This window comes from Pelobates fuscus, chromosome 11 (genome assembly GCF_036172605.1).
Source record: "Pelobates fuscus isolate aPelFus1 chromosome 11, aPelFus1.pri, whole genome shotgun sequence".
Taxonomy (NCBI): Eukaryota; Metazoa; Chordata; class Amphibia; order Anura; family Pelobatidae; genus Pelobates; species Pelobates fuscus.
In genome coordinates, this window is record NC_086327.1 from 24,680,600 (window position 1) to 24,703,712 (window position 23,113).

Sequence of the window (23,113 nt, forward strand, 5' to 3'; positions counted from 1 at the left end):
TTAAAAATATTAATAGTCACCACTTGGCTATTCTGCCTTGGAATTTGAAATTTGATTTCCAGTTCTCCATAATTCACGGTTTAGTGAATTAACCATTCAGTGATTTTGAATATGCCATTTTCAGTGCTTTTCTTTAATAGCGAATCTTTGATATCTTTATTTTCTAAGAAGATCGTTACTGAATGGCCTATAATTAGCCACAGAACCTTTTATGTTTCTAGATTGTAAGCGTGTTGGCAGTGCCCTTTCTCGAAGTACTGTATCAAGCGCTTCATAAATTGACTCCATTAAAAACAGATGTTAATAATTACTAAGAGTGTCTGTAAAAGCTTTGTGCAGCCTCCAGACGCTCAAAGATGTAATCAGTCACCTACAGAGAGAGACAAAAACTCAAATATAGGCAGGATAAATCTGGCAAAATGCATTTTACATCTTTAATCCATTTTATTCAACCTTTTTTTCACTTTCTTTGCCTCCCTCCCTTCCAGGGTCCGCCTGTCCCTCTTATTCTAGGCACACAGCCCAGAGTTCCCACAGCAGGAGGCCCCTTACCCCTTTTTTCTTGCTGCACGTCTAGGGATCTTTCTGAGTCTTAGGTTTTTGCTTTCCTGTAAAGACCCTAAGATGTAACTCCCCCCTGCCCCCCTCCCGCCTGTCCCGTATTCTCCTGGGATAACCTTGTTCGAGAGGCACATTATTTGAGAGAAGGTCTGAGTTTCCACAGCTTAGGAGACGTCATTTAGAGTACCTTCCAGATGTGCAGAGGGGTATACTAACCAACATCTGGCAGCCGGCAGCATGTGGCATCTATTAGATGCACAGGGAGGAGAATATACTTTTCTGTGGGTTAGGCAGCAGAAGAGAATGGCTTAACAAGGGACATGTCATTGTGGGAATTTAATGGAACCATTATTTTGTACAATTACGCTGTTCATACTGCAAAAGTTTAAGGTCACCCTGACCAATAACTTATTATATGTCAGAGAGAGCAGAGTGGTCTGCCCTACTCGTTGACAGTTGCAAACAGCAACATAAACTACACTTAAGGGAAAGGGCTTCTGGATACTGATAGCGATGGATATCTTACACAAAACAAAATGATGCATAGAAAAGTGGTCTTCATCTGAGATAAGAAATTAACCTGTTTTAGAGAAGAAGACAGCCTAATGCAATAGAATAGGAAACCTACATTCAGATATTCTGCTATCTTTAAATGTGGTCTAGCGTTCCACTGATGAAGTCATGGCTAACATTCTGGCTCATTCTGATGATCTCAGTAATGCCAGGATGCGATTTGTAAGAAGTAGATTTGAGGGAAAGTTGTCCAGGGTTAAGATAGTAGTGAGTCACGGGTCCAGTTCTAATGTCTTTGCTGTACACAACAGTTTGTTGCATTGAAGCAGCCCTTGGTGGGTGTTGGAGAAGTGCTTCCGTCTAATTGCCTAAAACCTGACTGTGAGTTAGGAGGTGGGGGTGAACATATCATTTGTTCCTACTTTTCTGTCAATTCATATCTGATTCCAAAACAAATCTGTGTGCATGCATCCTGTTGAGGAGTGCAGCAAGATGTTGGGTTGTATAGTACACACTGAACATCATGCTGGTCGAAGGAAACAGTGGGATATCAAGGTGTTAGACATCACGTTTGGAGGTAGCAGGTTGTTGGGGGTTAATTGTGTAAAATCAGAGAAGGATTAACCCTAGATGACCGCCTAGGGCCTGGGACCTAGACAGGGGTCACGGAGCCATAATGAATTTGCTTGGCTCCATTTACCATCCCTATGGAGAGAATGAAGCAGGGACCCAAACTGGAAACATGTCTATGTCTGTGAAACAGCAGTCAAATGTTGAGGTCTATGGGGAAAGGGGTTGGAATATATTGAGGGCAGCAGTTATTGGGGTTTGCACTCTGCCATGCTTTCTGTCAAGCAGTATTATCAAACCGTAAGGTACTGAATCTTCTTTCAGATAGTGGCCGGGTGGGTTTAAATATTTGTCTTCTTGAACAATAAGAGTAAAACATGCTGGGGTTACTTAACAAGATGCATGCTTAGGAATGCCATCTTACTGAGGGGAGGGGTAGACCGTATCCTCTTCCAGTAAACGTAAAGTATGTGGGCCCCCAGCAGCTGGGCCCCCGGTGACAGACATGGCTGAGGTTTATCCTTCTTAAAGATGTGTTATTAAATAGCTGTCATTATAGCGCAGGCAGCTGCACTCACAGCAAACTCCCACCCCTGTTTACTCACATTACGTTATTCACTGTCACTGTACGCGATGATGCCAGTCATTAGCAATCTCATGCTCAGACACCATAGAATTTAACCCAAAAGTGTTAAAAATCTCAAGGGATTGAAATCCAGCTTGCAAGCCAAGAGCTTGCAATTCATTTGATATTGAATGGGCACAATTTCTTTTTCTGCGTAAACTGAAATCACATTAAACGTAAGCCAGATTTTTTAAATGTCACGCGGTAGTTTTACTGTGTCCAAATTTACTACAGTCCAGTATAAAAGTATTTGTTCTCAATTTAGGTACCCGTTTCCTAATTTCTAACATAAATTTAGAGTCAAAATATTAAATGTGACCTTTTTATGCTCCTCTTTTTTTAGAGTTGTTATAGCATTCAGATATAAATGTCTTGATAAAAAAGACACGGTAAGCAATACTCATCCTACTGTTTAATATCAAACCATTTAAAAATGGTTTGATATAAAATGAGGGGCTTCCTGGTGTCCAGTGACCTATCTGTGCTGCAGCCTTAATTCTGCATTATCACTTCTCCACTATGAATCCCAATTTTGTCTAACCTGGATATTAGTTGGTTGAGTTTGCTTGGGCTGGCTCTTACAGACTGTTTTTTGTTTTAGTGAAATTGACATTGATAATGTGCAAGTATTACCCAGGACATACTTGAAAACGATAGAAATCTCAATGTATCCATCCTGGTAAAATATTTTTAAAATTAATAGATTGTGGGGGGCGGAGCCTAGCACCTAACCTGAGCAGTCGCATCTCCCTTGAGCTCCGGGTAATCGAACCCAAAAAACGTGCAAAACCCACCCAAAACGTGCTAAAATCAACCCTGCGGGACCCCCGACCAACCTGGTCCGAAATGGGACGCAAGACCAAGAAACAAAGGGCTGACAAACCTACCCTGGGACTGACCATCGGAGACATGTGGCGGCAAGCGCATGGCGCCTCGCTAGACAAGATGGCGTCCTACCCCGATACCAGCTCCGATTTCTCGGATGATCACACCCTGGGGGATGGTGACCTCCTCTTGCAGGAACCACACAGACCAAGAGTGACCCCGACATTATCCCAGACCGAGCAGACCTCATCGCCGGTAACTAAAGCCGACATGCAAGAGCTGCTGGCGGGCCTCCGACGGGATATACACGCGGACGTTACTGCACTCCGCACCGACCTCCAGGGCCTGACAGGCCGCATGGGAGCCCTAGAAACAGACTCCCACAACACAAGGCAACAAGTAACTCACTTGCAAACGGAATTGCAATCGTTGCAGAAACACCATGCCGACCTGGAACAAAAGGTCACATCTATGGAGGACGCCAGACGGGCCACAAACCTAAAGGTTAGAGGGGTAGCAGAGACAGTGCCTGACGCGGAATTACCGCACTTTGTGAGGCGCCTACTGGGCACAATCTTGCCCCCGAAACAAGCAAAATCAATGATAATCGATAACTCTTTCAGAGTCACCAAACCCATCAGAGCCCCTGCCGAGGCGCCTAGGGACTTAATTATATGCTTCCAGACAAGACAAGACAAAACTACAGTGTTGAACGCCTTACGGGGACACTCACCCTGCGAGTTTGAGAACTCCTCCCTCACCTTCTTTGCAGACTTGTCAGGGGACACACTGAAGTGGCGAAAATCACTACAGCCTCTCACACTGCAGCTTCGGACACACAACATCACATACCGGTGGAGACCGGCCCAAAAGCTGATGATCAACCATGAGAGGGCTTCGTACACGATCCACACGCTAGAAGAGGCAGCCGCGATCCTGGGGAAGCTGGGACTCCCTCCCGACGCACTCTCCAAGGCCAAGCACCACCTGGAGAACACTCCACACAACTGGGACCCAGCGACTGTCACCACCTTTATACCCCGGGGGATCCAGGGGTCTACATATGCCTCGGTCACAACCTGAAGGCACGGGGCGGAGAGGGCATTTCAGACTGCCCGCAGCGGAGGACAGACCGCACACCACTTGCTCCCAAAACGCGGTCAGGACAATCGGAGGGTAGCCGCATACCGACTGCCCGACAAAAGTTTGACATATATGTTGTTTAATGACTACATGTTTTCATGAAGTGCTTAGATGTTTTTATTTAAATATTTAGTTCACTACTTATATTCCCGCCGCTAACCCACGGCTTCAAGGGACCCACAACGACCTGCAAAGATCAGCCGGATGCTGATAACCACAGATGGGTGAGACACACATAGCCTTCCCCTCACGCTGACAGGCTTTCCATGTAAGCACCAGCTTAAATACATACCCTTTCTTTTATAACACCGTATAAATATATGTTTCACTTTGCACCTAGCGGTGACATCACCTTACAGCCGGAAATACCTTTATGCCTACTTATAGGGGAGCATGACCCCCAAGCAGTTCCTCTACAACCCTCTGGGGGGGAAAAAAAAAAAAAAAAAAAAGGCCCCTTTAACGTTATAATCTAGCGGCATTAGTCAGAATTTAACTTGCACCTAGACATAGGTGCCTCATGTTTACCCTCTTACCCTAACTATACAACCTATACAACTTGAACACACTATTTCTAAACTACAAGTGAAATACTGATTTGCCTGTTCTATTTTTGTTTTTAAAACTGTGCACGTTTAACTTTTATAAATACTATTGAACCCGTTACTAATATACAAGCATGCATACGTAGACTAACTACGCTAATATAGTCCTATTCATGTAGTCCTAGTCTGTTAAATCTCATAACTATAAAAAATGTGCTGTATTATTCTGCTATGACAATGATTGCTATTGAAATGCCTGTACTAGCTGTTGTGGCACTACAGGGCCATCTGTTATGTTTTCTAATGCACAAGAAAAATAAAGAATTAAAAAAAAATAAAAAAAAAAATTAATAGATTGTGCCATGATATAAAATGCATAGCAGCGTATTTATTCTCAGTGCCCTGAATTATGCAGCCTAGATCTTGACTTCCAGAGCACCCACTGTGCCCAAGAAACCACTCCTCGTTGTAAATAACAGTGGCACATTGTTGCAGTGAGCAAAATGCATGCTCTTTTCATGCTAAAAGATGACTTGCTCCACAAATTGTGTCAAAATGTTGCGCATTTCTGATAAAAAAAATAATAAAAGTCCGCACAGCCCCACACACACGTGTGTATATGTAATTCTTGCATTTTACTGTTTTTTCTGAGCTGTAAATTATAATTGATGTTTTAGAAGTTGTATCTGGTATTAAAGAGTCCCCTATATTGGGGTACAGGTGGACAGGAAGGGTGCTGCTCTCTGGTTCTCCTGCATCCCCAGCCTGTTCCTTCCCATCAATCTGTGACTGAGCTCCCTGTCTCTCCCCAGTCAGCTCCATGTTACCCCCCCCCCCTCCCAGCTGAGCTCTCTGTCATCGCCCCTCCCTCCTCCCATCTGAGCTATCTGTCCCCCATCCCTCTTGTCTCCAGTCATGGCTCTTGGGAGATTGTAGCAGGATAGAGTATGCACCCCTGCCTCCCCACTCTCTCTGTGCCCCCCCTCCCTGTGTCTCCAGTCATGGCTCTTGGGAGATTGTAGCAGGACAGAGTATGCACCCCTGCCTCCCCTCTCTCTATGTGTCCCCCCCTCTCTCTATGTGTCTCCCCTCTCTCTCTGTCCCCCTCTCTCTCTCTATGTCCCCCCCTTTCTCTCTGTGCCCCCCCTCTCTGTCTCCAGTCATGGCTCTTGGGAGATTGTAGCAGGGCAGAGTAAGCACCCCTGCCTCCCCTCTCTCTCTCTGTGTCCCCCCTCTCTCTCTGTGTGTCCCCCCTCTCTCTCTCTCTGTGTCCCCCCTCTCTCTCTATGCCCCCCCCCCTTTCTCTCTGTGCCCCCCTCTCTCTCTGTCTCTCTGTGTCCCCCCCTCTCTCTATGTCGTCCTCCCCCATTCTCTCTGTGCCCCCCACTCCACCTTCTGTCTCCAGTCATGGCTCTTGGGAGATTGTAGCAGGACAGAGTATGCACCCCTGCCTCCCCTCTCTGTGTGTCTCCCCCCCCCCTCTGTGTCTCCAGTCATGGCTCTGGGGAGGTTGTAGCAGGACAGGGTATGCACCTTTCCCCTCCCCCCCTCAGCCCTGGCTCCCAGCTCCCTCCCCCTGTCCGATGTGTCACACACACTGTAACTGCACTGACTCTCCAGCCAATCCCCGCCCCAGAATCCTGTGACATCACATCATTACCAGCCCTGTCAGTCGGGGGAGTCGCGCCCTGACCAATGAGCGCGCGGCGAGCGAACAGCTCGTCATTTGCATATGACTGACATTCCAGCGGCGGCCAGTCAGCGAACGGAGCGCGGTGAGAGGCCTGATTTGCATGTGAATGACACAGCGCGGGCAGCCAATCAGGGCGCAGAGCGGTAAATGGGCATGCGTGGGGGGGGGGGAGGAGGCGGGGGGGGGAGGAGGCGGGGGCGAGGCCTTGTCCCTCCTCCCCCCTCTCAGTGTCTCAGCTCAGAGGGAGAGAGTGAATGGTTCCTGCTGATCCATGTTCCGGGCCGGAGGGGAGCGGAGGGACAGCAGCACACACTCAGTCAGTCCCAGAGCCTGGGCCCTGCAGCCAGCCAGCCAGCCAGCCAGCCTAGGGGGGAATCCTGCTCCAGCCTCCCTGCCAGCAGCTCCCACTGACTAGGGGCTCCCCCTGATCTGTGCAGGTAGGAGCTGGCCATTGCTGCTCCAGGGATCCTCCTGGCACAGTGCCCCATCCCTCCTGCCTTTACAAGCATTTGTTATTGTTTTTCAGCCCTGCCCCTCGTGGCATCACAGGAGAGGGCACCCGGGGGAGTGTAACCCAGCCTCTGCCAGCCTCTCACATCGCCAGAAGGAGTCACAGTCCGAATACTGGCCACTCGTCTGGACCACCAGCTGCCCCTTTTATAGGGTAGAACCCGGCACTACGCCGTGAACTTACCTGCAACCTACCTGTCATCGCTTGGCGTTGTCACTCAGCGCAGTCGTCTGTATGTGGTCTTTATTGTAGGATCTGGGGACGGTCTTTCAAATTTGTAGGTGACTTAACCGTTCCATTGGCATTTTTGTGGACTCCCACTTTGCCATTGCCCAGTGGGGTCAGGAGTATGACCAGGAATATTTTCTGCGGACAGTGGCAGCTCTACCCTGTGATGCCCACCGAGGTCAGGCAGTGACCGCTCGCAGGGCACTTGTATTGTGAAGAGACGGGGCCCCCAAAGATCAACATGTTCTCTTCAGAGAAGCCAAGCCCTCCCCGTGCTCTTAGCATGTTTGGTTAGTGTTTTTATTTGCGAAACTTTAACAAAAACAAGAAAAAAGTTTCTGCCAAAATGCATTGGCCAGCATTAAAATGTATTCGTCTTTTATTTTATTTTTTCTGAGCAACAAATTAGAGCAAAAAAACCTTACCGCTATCATTAGATTCAGGTGGCGACTGCACAGATGCGTCTACATATTTTGTTTTATTCAGAGTTACCTTTGCAAATGGATTGATGCTACATTTTGTAGTGTACCGGTAGTCTGTTTTGTGTATGAGTTGTAGAGTGCATTTCAGGATACATTGTGGTTTTTTTTTGTTTTGTTTTTTGCGTTGGGTGTCATAGTGTAAAGACTGATTTTTTTTTTTGTACCCTTTTTCTAATGCCATGTGTAGGTGCTGTGCGAGATCAGTACATGTGGTGCTTTAGGAGATGTGTTAGGAGTACACATCTCTGTGATTGAGGTCATATAACCATGAGCCGTGTGTAAATTTCAGAAGGAGGGAGTGGGAGGGATTTCGGTAATGTGCCAGTCACTTGCCACCCCCGCAACCTCCTCCCAGATACATTCTGCTCCCCGATCTGGTCCAGCCCCTGGTTGTAAATGATTTAATAAAGTCGTGCGCTAACTGGGGAGTCCTTCCAGCAGCCCGCCACCCCCCTTTAAGCGCAATAACCACACTAAGATCTTGACAAGACCATAATGTGGATGACGGTGTCTGTATGCTTTATAGTAAATAAATCTGATTTGGCGATAGATTTAATTTCCCACAGCAGCATGTTTGAGGAGTGATGGGTCTTGTATGTCAATAATAATAAAAGCTGAATTTGGTATATATTATAACGTTCGGTTAGAATGGTGCTACAGGTTGTGATTTTTATTTTTTAACCCATTACTAGAGGGGCTGGCAACAGATTGCATGTTAATGTGTTTGAATTCTCTGGTAGCATTAGAATCAACATCCAGAAACGATTGTGTACGATTCAAGTGGGGCAGTGTGTTTGACTGAATTTTGGGTTCTAAAGTTGCGTTATTTAAGGTTTATTTAATTAGCAGTTAATTGTGAATATGTCCAGGACTGGTTTGCAAACGAGGTGGCTACAAAATAGTGGTACGGGCGAATTTCAGATGGGTATGGTATATTTAAAAATATGCTTACTTGGCTAGATTTGTCAAATGGAAAATGAGCTGAATGAGTTCCATTTGAAACTGATTGCATGCTGCCTGGGTGATGATGGGAATTAACTGTACAAGAGTGATTTGTTTATATCGGGGTTTGACCTATAAAGGGTGCCACAGGAAAGAAGCAAGGGGCTTCACAATTTCAGTTTACCAAGACTGTTGCTGGGCAAGTGGCTTAACATAAAATGCCACACGCAGGAATGTGGATGTTGTAACATATGGTAACCAAGGATTTAGGTTGTCTGGATACCCAGGAAATGTACCGTACTAGAATGGCCAACAAGTCAGACTTCTACCAGTAGATCTACAACTCCTGTTGTACATCTATTGGGGTCTATGTTTGTCTCCATGTTATTAAATATATTAAGCCGGACTCTATAGATACATTTATATAGCATGTTTTGTTTGACTTGTATTTGACCCATTTAAGTTTAGAGTTTAGTTCTTTATTCTTAACATGAAGTTCTTCCGTCATATTGCAGAGTTTTTGCATGTGATTGGCGGAAGATTCCTGATAACACTTCATTTTGGAGCCTAATATGTCTGTGCACACATCACAAAATGCAGCCACACTGACCTCTGCACAAATAAATGCTGCATACACACCCACATTCATCCCTCCACGGATGTACACACATGTGCACACAGACATATATTAATTGACTTCATCACAAATGCAACCCCCTTTATTTTATTTTATGTTATCTGATCAATTTCTATCTATCATGAATATTCCACACTTTCAAGAAAAAAACCTTTTATTTAAAAAAAATCATCATGATGCATCAATAAATGCGTGTGAATACAGAATCCATTCTATTCAAATACACTCCTTGGTGGGGAAACCACAGGTAAAAATAATTAAAGGAACAAACCATGCTTACTTTTCACCCACTGAGCTGCTGCAGGATTTAGATGAGGAACTGCAAGCTTACATGTCCAGAGATGCTCCTGGAGAACCTGTTCTTGCTGGTTCCTGAACGATGATCTTTTTGATATGTTTAGTATGACCATTTCCAAAGCCCCAGATTTTGTCATCCCTTGCTGTGTTTGGGAAAGATAAATCAACCTTTGACAGCTAGAGAGATATCTTGTAACAAGCAGAGACACTATTCTAGAGGGTCACCTCTGGTATACAGTCTAGCCATATTTTTCTTTTGATTTATTATTTATTTAGTGACAGAATGTTATGGTATTATAAATTGTACACCGAATTTAAGCAAAATTGCAACTATTTTCATAATGCCAACATATTCTGCAACGCTGTAAACGAGGCAATTCTTAAATTCTAACAAAGCACATAGCACATTTGGCGTATGGGAAGAGGGTCCTGCTGAAACAAGCTTACAAACAACCCCCACATATCACAATTATATATATATATATATATTTTTTTTTTTTCTTGAAAAGGTGCCTCTAAAATTCTGCTCGGAAAACTCCCCTTCTCCTCCCCCCCCCCCCCCCCCCACCCAAGATATGTAAATATACAGTTTGCATTTTTCCTCATCACTTTATCTTTGGCTGGGTTGGGACTTAAATTGCCATTCACAGTCAGGAGTAGTTTCATTTTCCGTAGGGCTGTACAATGGGTAAAATTTTAATTGAGGTACCTCATTGAGGTATGCGGGAACATGAAGTGATGGGAGCCATGATCACCGTTTACAGGATGGCCATACAGTATTGCGGTGTAGAATACCTTATTGATTAATACATTGCATAATGCAGTAATCTGATCCTTTGCATCTGCATCTTTGGAATAACAGGTCAACTGCAAACTATATAAATATGCACACATTCTCAGTTTATATCCAAGGTCTTCTGTCTCCGTTCATTGTTGATGTAGACTAGAAACACGTATAAAACCAGCAGCTCTGTATATAACACTACTAGGCCTGGCAGTGTTTTACGCACCATCACAATGCTGCACTGTGTGGTGGGTAATTGGGGTAGCTGTCAGGTAGTGCTGGAGGGATAATGCGTGGGATGTGAGGATGTGGTATACCAAGGCTAGCGCCATTGAGTAATTAGAGGTTCTATCTTGTGTTGGGGCTGTTGTTCACCCCTTGTTTGTGTGTGACGAGGGTGTTCAGGAATGTGATGGGGTAACTGAGCACACCAGGTCCAGTTGTGTATATGGGTTGGAAGTGTTTTCTGTGTTACTATCGAGTTGTTCTATTGTAGCGGGCTGTGATCAGTGCTGGCATAGGTTTTGTGACGTAGTTTTTGAAAAACTCTATGGGCTTTTAGTGGCTATATGCACCAGTGACTGAGACCCCTCCCAATTCTTGGTTGTGTAAACATCCCTTGATGCACCTGGTGTGGCATGATTGAAATCTAGCAACTTAATATAATTGCAAACAATATGTGTGTGTGTATATATATATATATATATATATATACTGATGGCAATGCTTACACACGGTCTATAGGCATAAATTTAAGCTGCACAGCAGGGGTGTTTTGAACATGTATGCTAATATAGTGTACCTTGTAAAGTGTGTTTACGTGGAGCTGTGCCCATTTCGTGTCACTGGACATTTCTGAGATTGTTTGCAAGGTCAGGGCAATTCTGAGAAAACAGGAACTGCAACAAAGAAGCCCTTCCTGCCCCAACCTCCTTAGCTGTGCTCGCCCTGGCTCTGCTTAGAAGCAGCATGCTTTAATTACACCAATCTGTTTACCTTGCTTTAGTTTAGACCTTCAATGGCTGGGCTGGCCCCCAAATGTTTTGGAACGACAACTCATGATGCTCAGCCACCTCTAAAGAGAACGCAATGAGGAAATCCCTGCACCTTTTCACCCAGTTGTGCTAATTAATTTTTATGTATGTGTACATTCAGGTCCCTTTTTATCTGGCTCCAAACATGTTGAATAATTACACTTTGAGTCCCTGGCAAGTATGGCACATGAGCTTAATTCTACTTATAAAACTATGACCGTGCATTTATAAATGAGTAGTGATTTTCTGTAATCCATAAACTTAAAAGAGGAACTACCACTTCCCAGGATTTTTTATGTATTTATTAGAAATATACGTTTTTATGAGGTCTGAAACATGAGATGTAGAAATTCCTATAATGGGACTAGGCGACTTCACCATGGCGGCTACGTGTCATTGTTATAAATGTTGCCCTTTTCTGCCATTGAATATAGTAAAAGAGGAGAAACAGAAGTAATGTTTCTGTTCTCGTCCTTATTTGCATTGGGGGTCTTGGTTCTGCTGGGACAGAACCAGATCATGATGCCACTTGCTAAAACTTTACAATGTACAAATAAAGGTTAAGACGAACGTCAGGTGATTTACCATGTTCTAGTCCAGGGATAGGCAACCTTCGGCACTCACAATTTTTTTGGACTACATCACCCATAATGCTCTTAAACCTTTAATGTTGGCAAAGCATCATGGGATGTGTAGTCCAAAACTTCTAGTCAATGATTTTGGTTTTAGAGAAGTGTCAGTTCCACTTTAAAAATAATTAATTGGATTGGTGAATATTCCTTTTCTTTATCTGATCTGTGATTTAGAAAGGCTGGATTTATTTTAATATGTAGCATACACTTTTATTTGCAAATATTTAGTATTGTATTCATTCATTCATTTCATGTTTTTAAACTTAAAGGGACACTAGAGTCAATAAAACTACTTAAGCTTATTGAAGCCGTTTTGGTATATAGCTCATGCCCCTGCAGTCTCACGGCTCCATTTACTGCCATTTCTTAGTTAAATCACTTTGTTTAACCCCTTAAGGATGTGACCTGTCATGATTCCCTTTTATTCCAGAAGTTTGGTCCTTAAAGGGTTAAGCAGCCTTTGTCACACCTCCCTGTATGTGACCTACACCGCATTCCTAAACAATTCTTGAAAAGAGAGCTCCAATGTTTAAACTTCCTTACTTGCACAGTATGTTCAATTTAGAATTGATCTTGTGCACTGTTAATAGCCTGTTGTAGTCTCCTATGTGTGATTTAAAGTTTAATTTAAAGAGTTGAGTGAAGTAAGTTAATATCTGATTGAAAATGGAAGCATTTTTTTCATGCAGGCTGTGTGAGTCACAGCCAGGGGAGGTGTGGCTAGGTCTGCATAAACAGAAGCAAAAGTGATTTTACTCCTAAATAGCTATTGAGAATTGAGTGAGACTTTTGGGACATGATCTATAGACTAACATTGCTTTGTCTTAAAATAAATAAATAAACAAATCTCCTGAGCGTTCCTTGGTTACTAGGACGAAGTGGCTGAAAGGAACGCAGACCTCTTAAAGTTGTAGAACCGCAACACCTATGATGTTTTGCCAGGCTTAAAGCGGTAAAATCAGCACTGACTATGTTCTGTGCTAGAGGGTATTTATTTTTTAAAAAATTTCCTGCTTGACTCACTTTTCCTTTTTTTCCCCCCCAGTTTGGACTAATGTAGAGCCACGATCTGTTGCGGTGTTCCCATGGCACTCCCTGGTACCTTTTCTGGCTCCAAGCCAACCCGACTCCTCCGTCCAGCCCAACGAGGGACAGCAGCCCGTCAATCACCCTGGTGGATTAAATCAGAGCAAAGGTAATTCAAATTCCTGTTTCCCCAAATCACTAGTCATGTCATATGCTTTGGTTATTACAAGGGCTTCTTTCCTATTCTCCTCAGAACCCCCAGAGTCTGCATCGGTGGCACATGAACCTATGACTGTGCCGAGCAACAATGAGGATAGGTGTATTGCTTCCCACACAGACACGGGGCCTCCACCCCCTAGTGAGGAGCATACGAAGCACCCACAGCATCAAGAGAGCATAACGCAGGGTGCCACTGGGGACCAGAGAGGGGATAGTGAGACTGAGAGTGACCACGATGACGCGTGAGTGAGACCACACTACAGATCTCCTATTCCCTCCACAAATTTTACTGTCCACTCTGCAAGGCTCTTGAAGTACCTAGCAACTTGTGGGCAGTGCGTATCCTTTTGTTAGGAACCAAGCTATAGTGGGGTAACAGTAGTGCTAGTTTCTATGTTTCCCTTATAATGTAGCGTTTGGTGTGGGCAGTTCCAGATTTTTTTTTTTACCATTGCCAATGATGTAAGGGCAGTGCTAGGCATGTTACGTAGTGGCATCGTATGGCAACTACCTAGAAAATAAATTGTAGGAGTTGATTTGGTAGTGAACATGTCTTTATTCTCTGTGTAGTACATTGTTTAGGGTGGGTGGTGCCAGCTTCTGTTGTTCTCTTACAAATAATGTTGTGCTGGCAGTGCCACTTATTTCTTTACTCCAGGGTAGAAAACAAATTCTCCTCCTTCAGTCCTTTTACAGACTTACCTTGGTTAATGCAGTTAGTATTTGGCCCATCTTGTTTGCTACCAAAGCTGCTCATATTCTTCTCCTTTTAAACAAATGCCTCTTTGTAGTAAAGCCCCAACTAGCCTTTATATAGCTAACTGTATGTCAACTTGCTTGTTACCCCATTTCATTGTGGAGCATGTCTTAGTGCCTTAGGCATAGATAATGTCAGCTCCATATTACTTTGACTGTCACATAAATTCATGTCCAGCAATGGTTTCTCCGTAACAAAAGATCTAGCGGTTTATAGGAGAATTGACAAGGCAATTGCTGTTTTTACGCTAAAATGGCTAATCGGACCAATTCTTCACCTTTGGACCAATATCTGTCATTTCTAGATAATTCACATTACGGAGTTTGATTGTTCATGTTTTATCCATGCTAACTTGTCCTCTTAATGATCTGTTCTCTCTCTGATACAGGTTCTTTTCTATTGGACCACCAGACTTGCATCTTCCAGTACATGCTGGGAAGCGTCGGACACAGTCTCTTAGTGCTCTGCCCAAGGATCGAGACTCTTCCTCTGAGAAGGATGGACGAAGCCCCAACAAAGTGAGTCTGCTCTCAGAAACACAAATGATGTTATAGAGTTGTTCAGGTTGTGATTGCTAGCATAACATCTTAACATATTGGGCATAGGACATTCCTAGCAATTGTAAAATAAGAAGAAATTGACTTCCCTCTTGTAATACGTCCATAGGGTTTCAAATGTCTTACACTACTAGTAAGTGACTTGCAGTGGCGAGTCCATTTTATGGCCCTGCGAGGGACTTGACATGTTTAAGCTGGATGTGTATAAGTATATTTACACATTATTCTATGCTTAGAGCTCAAAATTCCCTTTCGCAACTAGCTATTAAGGAGTAAAATTTAAAGCTGGGAAATAGACATTCATCCCTGGTGACTAGGCTTTGGTTTACACTGTGAGTAACTTTTTTAAAGCCTAGCTAGTGGCATAGAATTTAGGATTGTATGCCCGTTGTGTGTATGTTTATATATTATAGTGTGTGTATTTTTTTTCTTTTTGCCAGCGAGAGAAAGATCATATTCGCCGTCCCATGAATGCCTTCATGATCTTCAGTAAGAGACACAGAGCCCTGGTACATCAGCGCCACCCAAATCAGGATAATCGTACTGTCAGCAAGATCTTGGGGGAGTGGTGGTACGCTCTGGGGCCCAAAGAGAAGCAGAAGTATCATGACCTGGCTTTTCAGGTACTGGAGATGAAAAAGGAGGTCCATTTGAGCTTGCTATTGATCCAAATAGCTTGCTGTAAAAAAAGGCATTCATTAGGCTGTACATGAATCACCGACTGAAGGCCAGGTTCATCTGAAAACACCAGATATAGATTAGTATTGTATTAAGCAAGATACTGTGAAAATATGGAGTTTGAGCAGAAATAAGGCTATTGGTACATGTGCCATGATTCAATAGGTGAAACTTACTGGTCAGGATAAAGCTTTTTGTTCTGGATGCTCTTATGGGAATCTGAAGTCTGTTAATTGATCTTTTTCTAATGGATTCATTTTGGCTGTCAGTTAGCACTTTCCCTTTAGGCCTCTATGATGTGCCATATTCTCAATCTTCCACTTTTTGTTTGCCTCAGGTGAAAGAAGCGCACTTTAAGGCCCATCCTGACTGGAAATGGTGCAACAAGGACCGCAAGAAATCCAGCTCAGATGTAAAGCAGGTTATACCAGGTCACTGGGGTGTACACAAGGAGATGAGGGAGAGAAGCATGTCTGAGACAGGGACCACGGCAGCCACAGGGGGTGAGACACTCTGCAGAGCCTAGCCTGGCGCCCTGTCTTTGGTCATGTCTCTTGTCTCCGTTGTTGGCTTCTTTTGTTTTTTGTTCTGTTTTTCATCTTCCCTTTCTTCTGCTTGTTACAGTTTCTATTGGATATATTGGATTCCAGCTTTTCTCCTTTAATTCAATTTTCTTCCAGTTCCATCTCAACCCTTGTTCTTTGTCTTGATCCTCAGTGTCTTCAGAAGGTCCCCCTTCAGGACACCTCTTGGCCTCTGAGCCAAAGTTGGGAGCTCACTCTTCAGGGCCGCCCCCTGGAGACCGCCTGCCTCCGTCCTCCAGCTCCACCTCTCAGCTAACCAGGCCTCGAGCCTTCTCTCATAGTGCAGTACAGAGTATGGAGCACCGAGATGACAGTCAGGCTCTGCAAGAGCTCAAACAGGTATGGGTCAGCTCATTGTGTAACCATTGAAGTGCCACTTGTACATAGCACAACATAGTTATGTGCACAATTCCTCTCATACCAGAATTACAGAAGAAAGATTTTACTGATGATCTACAAATGCCTGTTTATTGTTCCCTCCTGCTCCAGATGTGCTCCAGCAGATCTCCATACTCCAATCAGAAAGCCACATTTGGGACCCCAGAGTCTTCCACATTCTCTACTCCCACAATCAGCGAAGCCTCTGCATGTCCTGCGTCCAGAACCTGTCCTCCTCTGGCTGGTTCATACTGTCCTCAACGCACAGCCAGCGAGGACATGACCAGTGACGAAGAGAGAATGGTCATTTGTGAGGAAGAGGGAGACGATGATGTCATAGGTGAGTTTCTGTCTACATTTTCGGATGCAGGTCATTCATTGTGACTGATTTTCCATTAACTATTTTTCTTTTAAAATACCTAGTTGGGCCATTTCATTTCACTTATTTTTTTTATTTTTTTTAACCAGTCTTTCATTACTTTTCCATAGTTTCTTTTGCTTTTCTTTTAGTCATTAAATGCTCTCTCTCTTTAATTTTCCTTTCCAGCTGATGACGGATTTGGCTGCCCAGACATAGACCTAAAGTGTAAAGAACGTGTCACAGACAGCGACAGCGAGGGTGTCTCTGGGGATGAGGTAGAGAGGAAGGTATGTTTGGAAGGAAGCCTGGTCTATTGGAGAATTTAAGGAGCATAATAGACAGAGAGTGACCCTTCCTTTCTTTATTAAATAAAATTGATAATTTGTATATAATTTTTGTATTTTAAAATAACACAGAAATCAAGAATCATTTGTTCTTTATCCTTGTCCTGATTGCTCATTCGATTTGACCCCTTCCAGGTGCCTGCACAGGGAGTCTTCTCGCCTGTTATACTGCCCTCCTCGTTATCCGGCACTTACTCCCTTTCCAATGATGATGTGAAGTCCGAAAGATCCCAAAACGTGTCACACTCCCCAAAAACCAGTGACCACCCACAGACTTCTTTTCCCCGTGGATATCCCCCTCTTCCTCCTGCTAAGCCCCCTCCCAGGCCCCCCGCACAGCATCCTACCAAAAGACCTCCAGAGGTGCGGTTCACCATGGTGAACCCTAGCATTGGCTACAAAAGAAAGCGCAGTGTAGAGTGCGGGGGGCAGAAAGTTTCCGTGGAGGTTTCGCTCCCTGTGTCTCAGTACACCACGTACACAACTCAGTCCGTCATTTCCTCTGGTCCGCCCCAAGCTCTGGTTATGCCCAGTTTACCAAGTACCTATCCTTCAAGCACAGTATATTCTTCTGCACCGAGGCTCTATGAAGCACACAAGGGGACTTCTGACAACCGATCCCATGTTTCCACCATGGGGACAGTACTTGTGTCAGGGCCGCAAGGACTTGGTATTCTGCCTACTAGTTTAAAACCAGCCTCCACAGCAGTTACCAATGTGGTAAGACCAGTTAGCAGCACCCCTGTGCCTATTGCCAGCAAACCCTTGCCAGTTTCAAGGAGCAGCAGTAACAGCGATTTGTGCGAAGGCAGGATATCTGGTTCACCTGTGGGCATTGGAGTGGTGTATGCTCATGAAAGGAAGCCAATTCAGCAACTGGCATCCCAAGCTACTTCACAAACACAGGGCAAGCCAGCTGGCGGGCTGGTAACAAATCTACTTGTAGGTGCACCAAATTATGGACAGCCAGCACCCAGTTCTGGGACAGCCTCTGCTCCAGTAACCGCTGTACAGTTCATTACCCAGAATCCCACAGGCAGTCCCAATGGAGCAGTACCGCTAGGAATCCTGCAATCACAGCAGCTGCTCCCTGCTGCCCCGGGCAAGAGGGGCAGCATCACACAAGTGCAGTACATCCTACCTACCATCCCACAGCAGCTGCCAGGAGGCACAGCAGCAAGCATTCACTTTACCCTCCCTCCAACCAACGCTAAGGTCATTGCAGCCCCTCAAGCCCTTCCAATCGTTCAACCGGGGCCTGCTGCCAGCCCATCAGTGGGAATAGTGTCCGCTGCTGGCAAAGGTAGGCAACTCTATATATTGCCCTCTCATTTTCCATCCTCTGCAACTGGTTCATTTTGAATCTCACCTCTTCCTTAATTTTCTTTCCCTTTTAAACCTTCAGCTCAATCTGTGTCTCCTGCCCCGACCCCTGGAGGTGCCACTCAGCTGCTTCCTGGCCCAGGAATTCTTTCACCAAACACACAGGTTCAGGGAAAGATGCTTGTCCCCATGACTGCTCCCCATGTGGCTGTGCGTACTGGACCGACTGCACAACTCCCTCTAGTAACCCCTCCCTTCCCCATACAAAATGGAGGACAGCCCGCCAACAAGGTATTACATGGATTACATAATTGTCCTTTGCTCTTACCCATCAATATTCTTTTTGTTTTCTCTGAATATTTGCTTGTTCCCATAACCAAAGAACTTATTGTTTGACATATAACCCTGTTTGCTTTTTTCCATTTTTAACCTCTGCTTTTAGATCTTCTGCTTCGACCCTTTAAATCTCTCGTTTATGTTCTGATTTCTCCTCTTTCAGATAATTCAGATCACTCCCATGCCTGTGGTTCAGTCACCTGCTCCACCCCAGAGTGCCTTAGCGAACCAAGGCAGTTCCACACTCCAAAGTGGTATCCCTGTCACCATGGCAACTGCCACTGTAATGGCAGCATCATCCCAACCTCAGAAAGTGATCTTGCCACCTTCCACCAGGTAAAAATAAACATGCAACAGAATTGCAACAGTGCAATATTTATATAGACCAAAGTAAAAAGTAGTTGAATTACAACACATTCAGATGAAGTGGGAGGGGAGGGAATGTTTTAAAATCTGGCCTTGATTGCAGTATTGAAATTTACAAAAAACTGTGGGATTGCTTAGTTGTAAAATAGTCCTTTTTATTCCAATCTCCCCCTATGCTATGTTTAACCTACTGTATTCAAGACATTTGTTTTTACACTGTGGCTTTTTATTTTTATTTTAAAGGGACACTATAGTCACCAAAACAACTTTAGCTTAACCCCTTAAGGACCAAACTTCTGGAATAAAAGGGAATCAAGACGTGTCACACATGTCATGTGTCCTTAAGGGGTTAAAGGAGCACTATAGTGCCAGGAAAACACAAACTAGTTTTCCTGGCACTATAGGGTTATTAGGACCCACCTCCCACTGGGCTGAAGGGGTTAAAACCCCTTCAGCCACTTAACTTAATCCAGCGCCGATGACCTTTCCTCCCCCCGCCGCCGTTCACTCCGAATGTGCATCTGCGGCCAGAGCCGCGCGCATTCAGACCGCCTATAGAAAAGCATTACTCAATGCTTTCCTATGGACGTCCGGAGTGTCTTCAATGCGATTTTTTTTTTTTTTTTTTTTTTTTTTTTTTTTTTTTGTATTCAGGATTGTGGAAGCTGCCTCTAGTGGCTGTCAGGGAGACAGCCACTAGAGGCTGGATGAACCCTCAATGTAAACATTGTTTACATTGAGCTGAAGTGGTCTGGGTGCCTATAGTGGTCCTTTAATAGATCAGTTTTGGTGTATATATCATGACCCTGCAGTCTCGCTGCTCAAATGTTTGCTATTTAGGCGATAAATCACTTTTGTTATGCAGAACATCCCTGCATGTGACTTGCACAGCCTTTCTAAACACTTCTTGTAAAGAGTCATCTAATGTTTACACTTCCTGTATTTCAAATTCTGTTTAATTTACAATTTTGTACCTCCTGCTCTGGTAATAGCTTGCTAGACCCTAAAGGGAGCTTCCTGTGTGTGTGATGTAAGTTTTATTTACAGAGCAGGAGATAACTTACTTTAGACGTTTTTAACATTGGATTAAAAATTAAACCATTTTGTTTTCATGCGGTCTTTGTCAGTCACTGTCAGGGGAGGTGTGCATAGGACTGCATAAACAAAGTGATTAAACCCTAAATGGCATGGAATTGAGCAGTGAAACTTTACAGACATGATCAAGTTGTTTTGGTGACTATAGTGTCCCTTCGATGGTCAAAGCACATACACCAATAACCTCCTTGTTTAGGTGCCTAATTACTTTTGACCAATGGAGGTAATGTAACCGCTCTCAATGCTTTCGGACAGACAGAATCATGTATGTCAATAAGAGTGATAACACAGCTGACAAATTTGATGTTTAGTATATAGACCATTTTTGTGTTTTAGTCCCTGCCTGTGTCTACTCACTTTTCAACTCCACTCTGCAGTGGTCTCACCAAACCTTATTTTACTTTGGGTCAGGATCACATACGTGCCCTCTGCAGGGGGTCATGCGCTCCCCCTGGTAACCAGCAGCTCTCACTGCCAGACGGTACCTGCTGGCTCCACAACCTGTGTTCAGACCCAACTGGGGACTGGGTCTATGGCCCTTGGATTCACAACCATCGGACCAAGTGGGCAAGCAATCGTCCAACCACTGTTGGCAGGTAAGAGATCGTAGCCTATTAATGCAGCATCCAGCACTTTGTAGTGGCAAGCATTGCATGCTGGGCTTGAGCTGCGTGTATAGGGTAATGTGTGCACTAATCTGCACCAGTATGGCTGTCATTTCTTCAATTCCTAAAGCACACAGCCCATAGGTTTCCATGTTTTCTACATGATCGCTTCATAGAACTTATTTGAATATGTTGCTAACAATTACAGGTATCCAACGAGTAAATGTTTTATATAAAGTTTCCTCCTTGCAGATCAGGTCTATTTTTAATGTGGTTCAGTCACTAAGGGCGAAGGAAAAATACAAGGAGTAAGGAGTAAAAAATTTTATTAGCCCACCTATATATTCATTGCACTTGAGTGATGTAGTGTTAAAGGGACACTATAGTCACCAGAACCAACTACAGCTTATTGTATTTGTTCTGGTGAGTAGAATTAATCCCTTTAGGCTTTTTGTAGTAGACTAAGATACATATTTTAACATGTTGGGGGTTACACACCACATATATTTGCCCCTGGCCCCCGTCATACAGCCTTGGCTAACTGATGATGTGAAAACGCGATTCGTTATGGTTAGCAAAATAAGTAAGTTAAAACAATATGGAACATTGGAGCATAATAACGGTACAGGGTGCCTGTTCAGCCAGAGGTGTTAAGTATCAAGCTATGGTGAAACCAATTTAGGCTAGTTAGGGTAATTACTGCTGTGTGTGGCCTGATGTGGTGGGAGGCCTGTGGCAGGATATGGCCCTGCGTTTACAGCTACCCGATGCCCCTCAGTGGGTATCTACAGTCCCAACCAGTGGAGTGTCTAGTAAGGCAGGGTAGGTACAGGACCTTGTCCGTCCCTGGTGAGCTCAGTTAGGTGCAGGCTTGGGGAGTAGCGTCAATCATCACCTGGGACAGCGACCCTCTTCCTTGGTGCCTCTCTTTGTGATGGGCAGGATCTCTTAAAGGGTGCGAGGTGTGCCGTTGGCGGTAGGGCTCAGCCATAGCGAGTCGGTGGCATCCAGCCGGCCTCCTCACTTTCTGCGTTGCGGCGGTGATTCGCCTGGTGGCTTGTAGCTTGATGAGGCATTGCCGGTGAGGTATTTTTGCTGGAACTGCACTCCTCCTACGGACTGTCCTCCTCTTCTTAGTGCGAGTGAATGCATGGGTGTGTGGTCGTCGAGTGGAGGCTTCCTGTCTGTGGGCCTCCGGTGCTTTAGGTGTGGGCTGGTTTCGGTTCTTTTTGTCAGCAGCCAGAGGTGAGAGGTCTAGCTTGCTGGCACTCCGTTGCCTCTCTTCGAGCTTGCGCCAAAATTCTGTGAGTAGTGCATCCATCTTAGCGAGAGTCGTTTCCCTCGGGCCTTGTGGCAAGTTGTGGGGTCTTGCGCCTGCCTTCTTGGCTTCCGCCGATTCTTCCAGCAGGGACATGTGCTGCGTCGCAGGGCCACCGGGTGGTCGTGATTGCGGTGTGTGCTGGTGCCGGGATAACCCCCACCGGCCCCTGTCGCGTCCACTTTTAGCAGCCGGATAGCCAGCAGGAAGATCGTCCGCTTCTTCCACGCTAGCACCCCCACGTAGGGCGCAGTTGTGTGCCGAGAACAGGCTGCTCATTTTGTGTCCAGGAGTCTTTCAGGTGTTGCAGAAGTAAAGTCTGCATTGGCCTGCTTTCAGGTAGTCGAGTTTGCTGATGTAAAGGTTCTGAACTAGGGCTCTGCTGGAGTGCTTTACCCGGAGCACACTCTGCATGCGGCCATCTCGGTTGCCAGCCAGGCCCCGCCCCGATGATTTAATTTTTAAATGTGTGAATTTAATAAAATTTTTGTTGGCAACTGTAACTTGTTGCCTGACATTGTTTTTTTTTGTTTTTTGTCCTAGGTCAAAGTCAGCTTCTTACCCCTGGGCAAGTGGCTGTTTCTCCAGCCTCAACTCCTCCTGTGCCCTCATCATGTAGCAACCAAGTGTTAACAGTTTACCCTTCGGTTGGGTCCAACACCCTCACTGTTCCTGCTCCTTCACCTGCACAGAGCCTGGTGTACACTGTGGCAAGCACTGGCAATATGCCAGCTGCTCCTGCCACCATCCTGCCTAAGGCAGTTGCTTCCACACAGATGAACTGTGCTTCACCACTACCATGTACAGGAGGAAATACCAACCAGGTTGCAACTGTCACCGGTATGTACATGTGACTGTACGTCTGTCTATTTTAGTCATTGCTAACCTTTGGCACTCCTAACTGTTGAGAACTAAGTTTAATTTTGTTTTGTTTACTGAGCCTCATGGGTCACATACAAAAATTGAAATATATGTAATTTTTATTTATTTGTTTATGGGAACATCTGTTTTTCTCTATTATGCATATTTGCAGGATTCGCCAGTTAGATCTGGAAAAAGTTAATAAAAGAATGGTAAATAATACAATGGTGTCTGTCAAAGCGTAGACCTAAATGGTGTTAAACATAAAGCCAACGTTCTCTTT

At 44.7% G+C, this 23,113-nt stretch overlaps 1 protein-coding gene across 4 annotated transcripts in view; it reads left to right on the plus strand.

Annotated features, from left to right (window-relative positions):
• The window catches only part of CIC (capicua transcriptional repressor), a 124,699-nt gene that overhangs the window by 90,612 nt on the left and 10,974 nt on the right, over positions 1–23,113 (plus strand). For all 4 annotated transcript variants that reach the window (XM_063436839.1, XM_063436842.1, XM_063436841.1 and 1 more), the window contains exons 3-15: positions 13,068–13,217; positions 13,302–13,509; positions 14,413–14,542; positions 15,022–15,204; positions 15,597–15,762; positions 15,977–16,182; positions 16,333–16,561; positions 16,769–16,869; positions 17,062–18,229; positions 18,332–18,540; positions 18,749–18,921; positions 20,458–20,642; positions 22,513–22,809. In XM_063436839.1, coding sequence (XP_063292909.1) covers positions 13,068–13,217; positions 13,302–13,509; positions 14,413–14,542; positions 15,022–15,204; positions 15,597–15,762; positions 15,977–16,182; positions 16,333–16,561; positions 16,769–16,869; positions 17,062–18,229; positions 18,332–18,540; positions 18,749–18,921; positions 20,458–20,642; positions 22,513–22,809 — 3,405 coding nt within the window. The remainder of the gene's footprint in view (positions 1–13,067; positions 13,218–13,301; positions 13,510–14,412; positions 14,543–15,021; positions 15,205–15,596; positions 15,763–15,976; positions 16,183–16,332; positions 16,562–16,768; positions 16,870–17,061; positions 18,230–18,331; positions 18,541–18,748; positions 18,922–20,457; positions 20,643–22,512; positions 22,810–23,113) is intronic.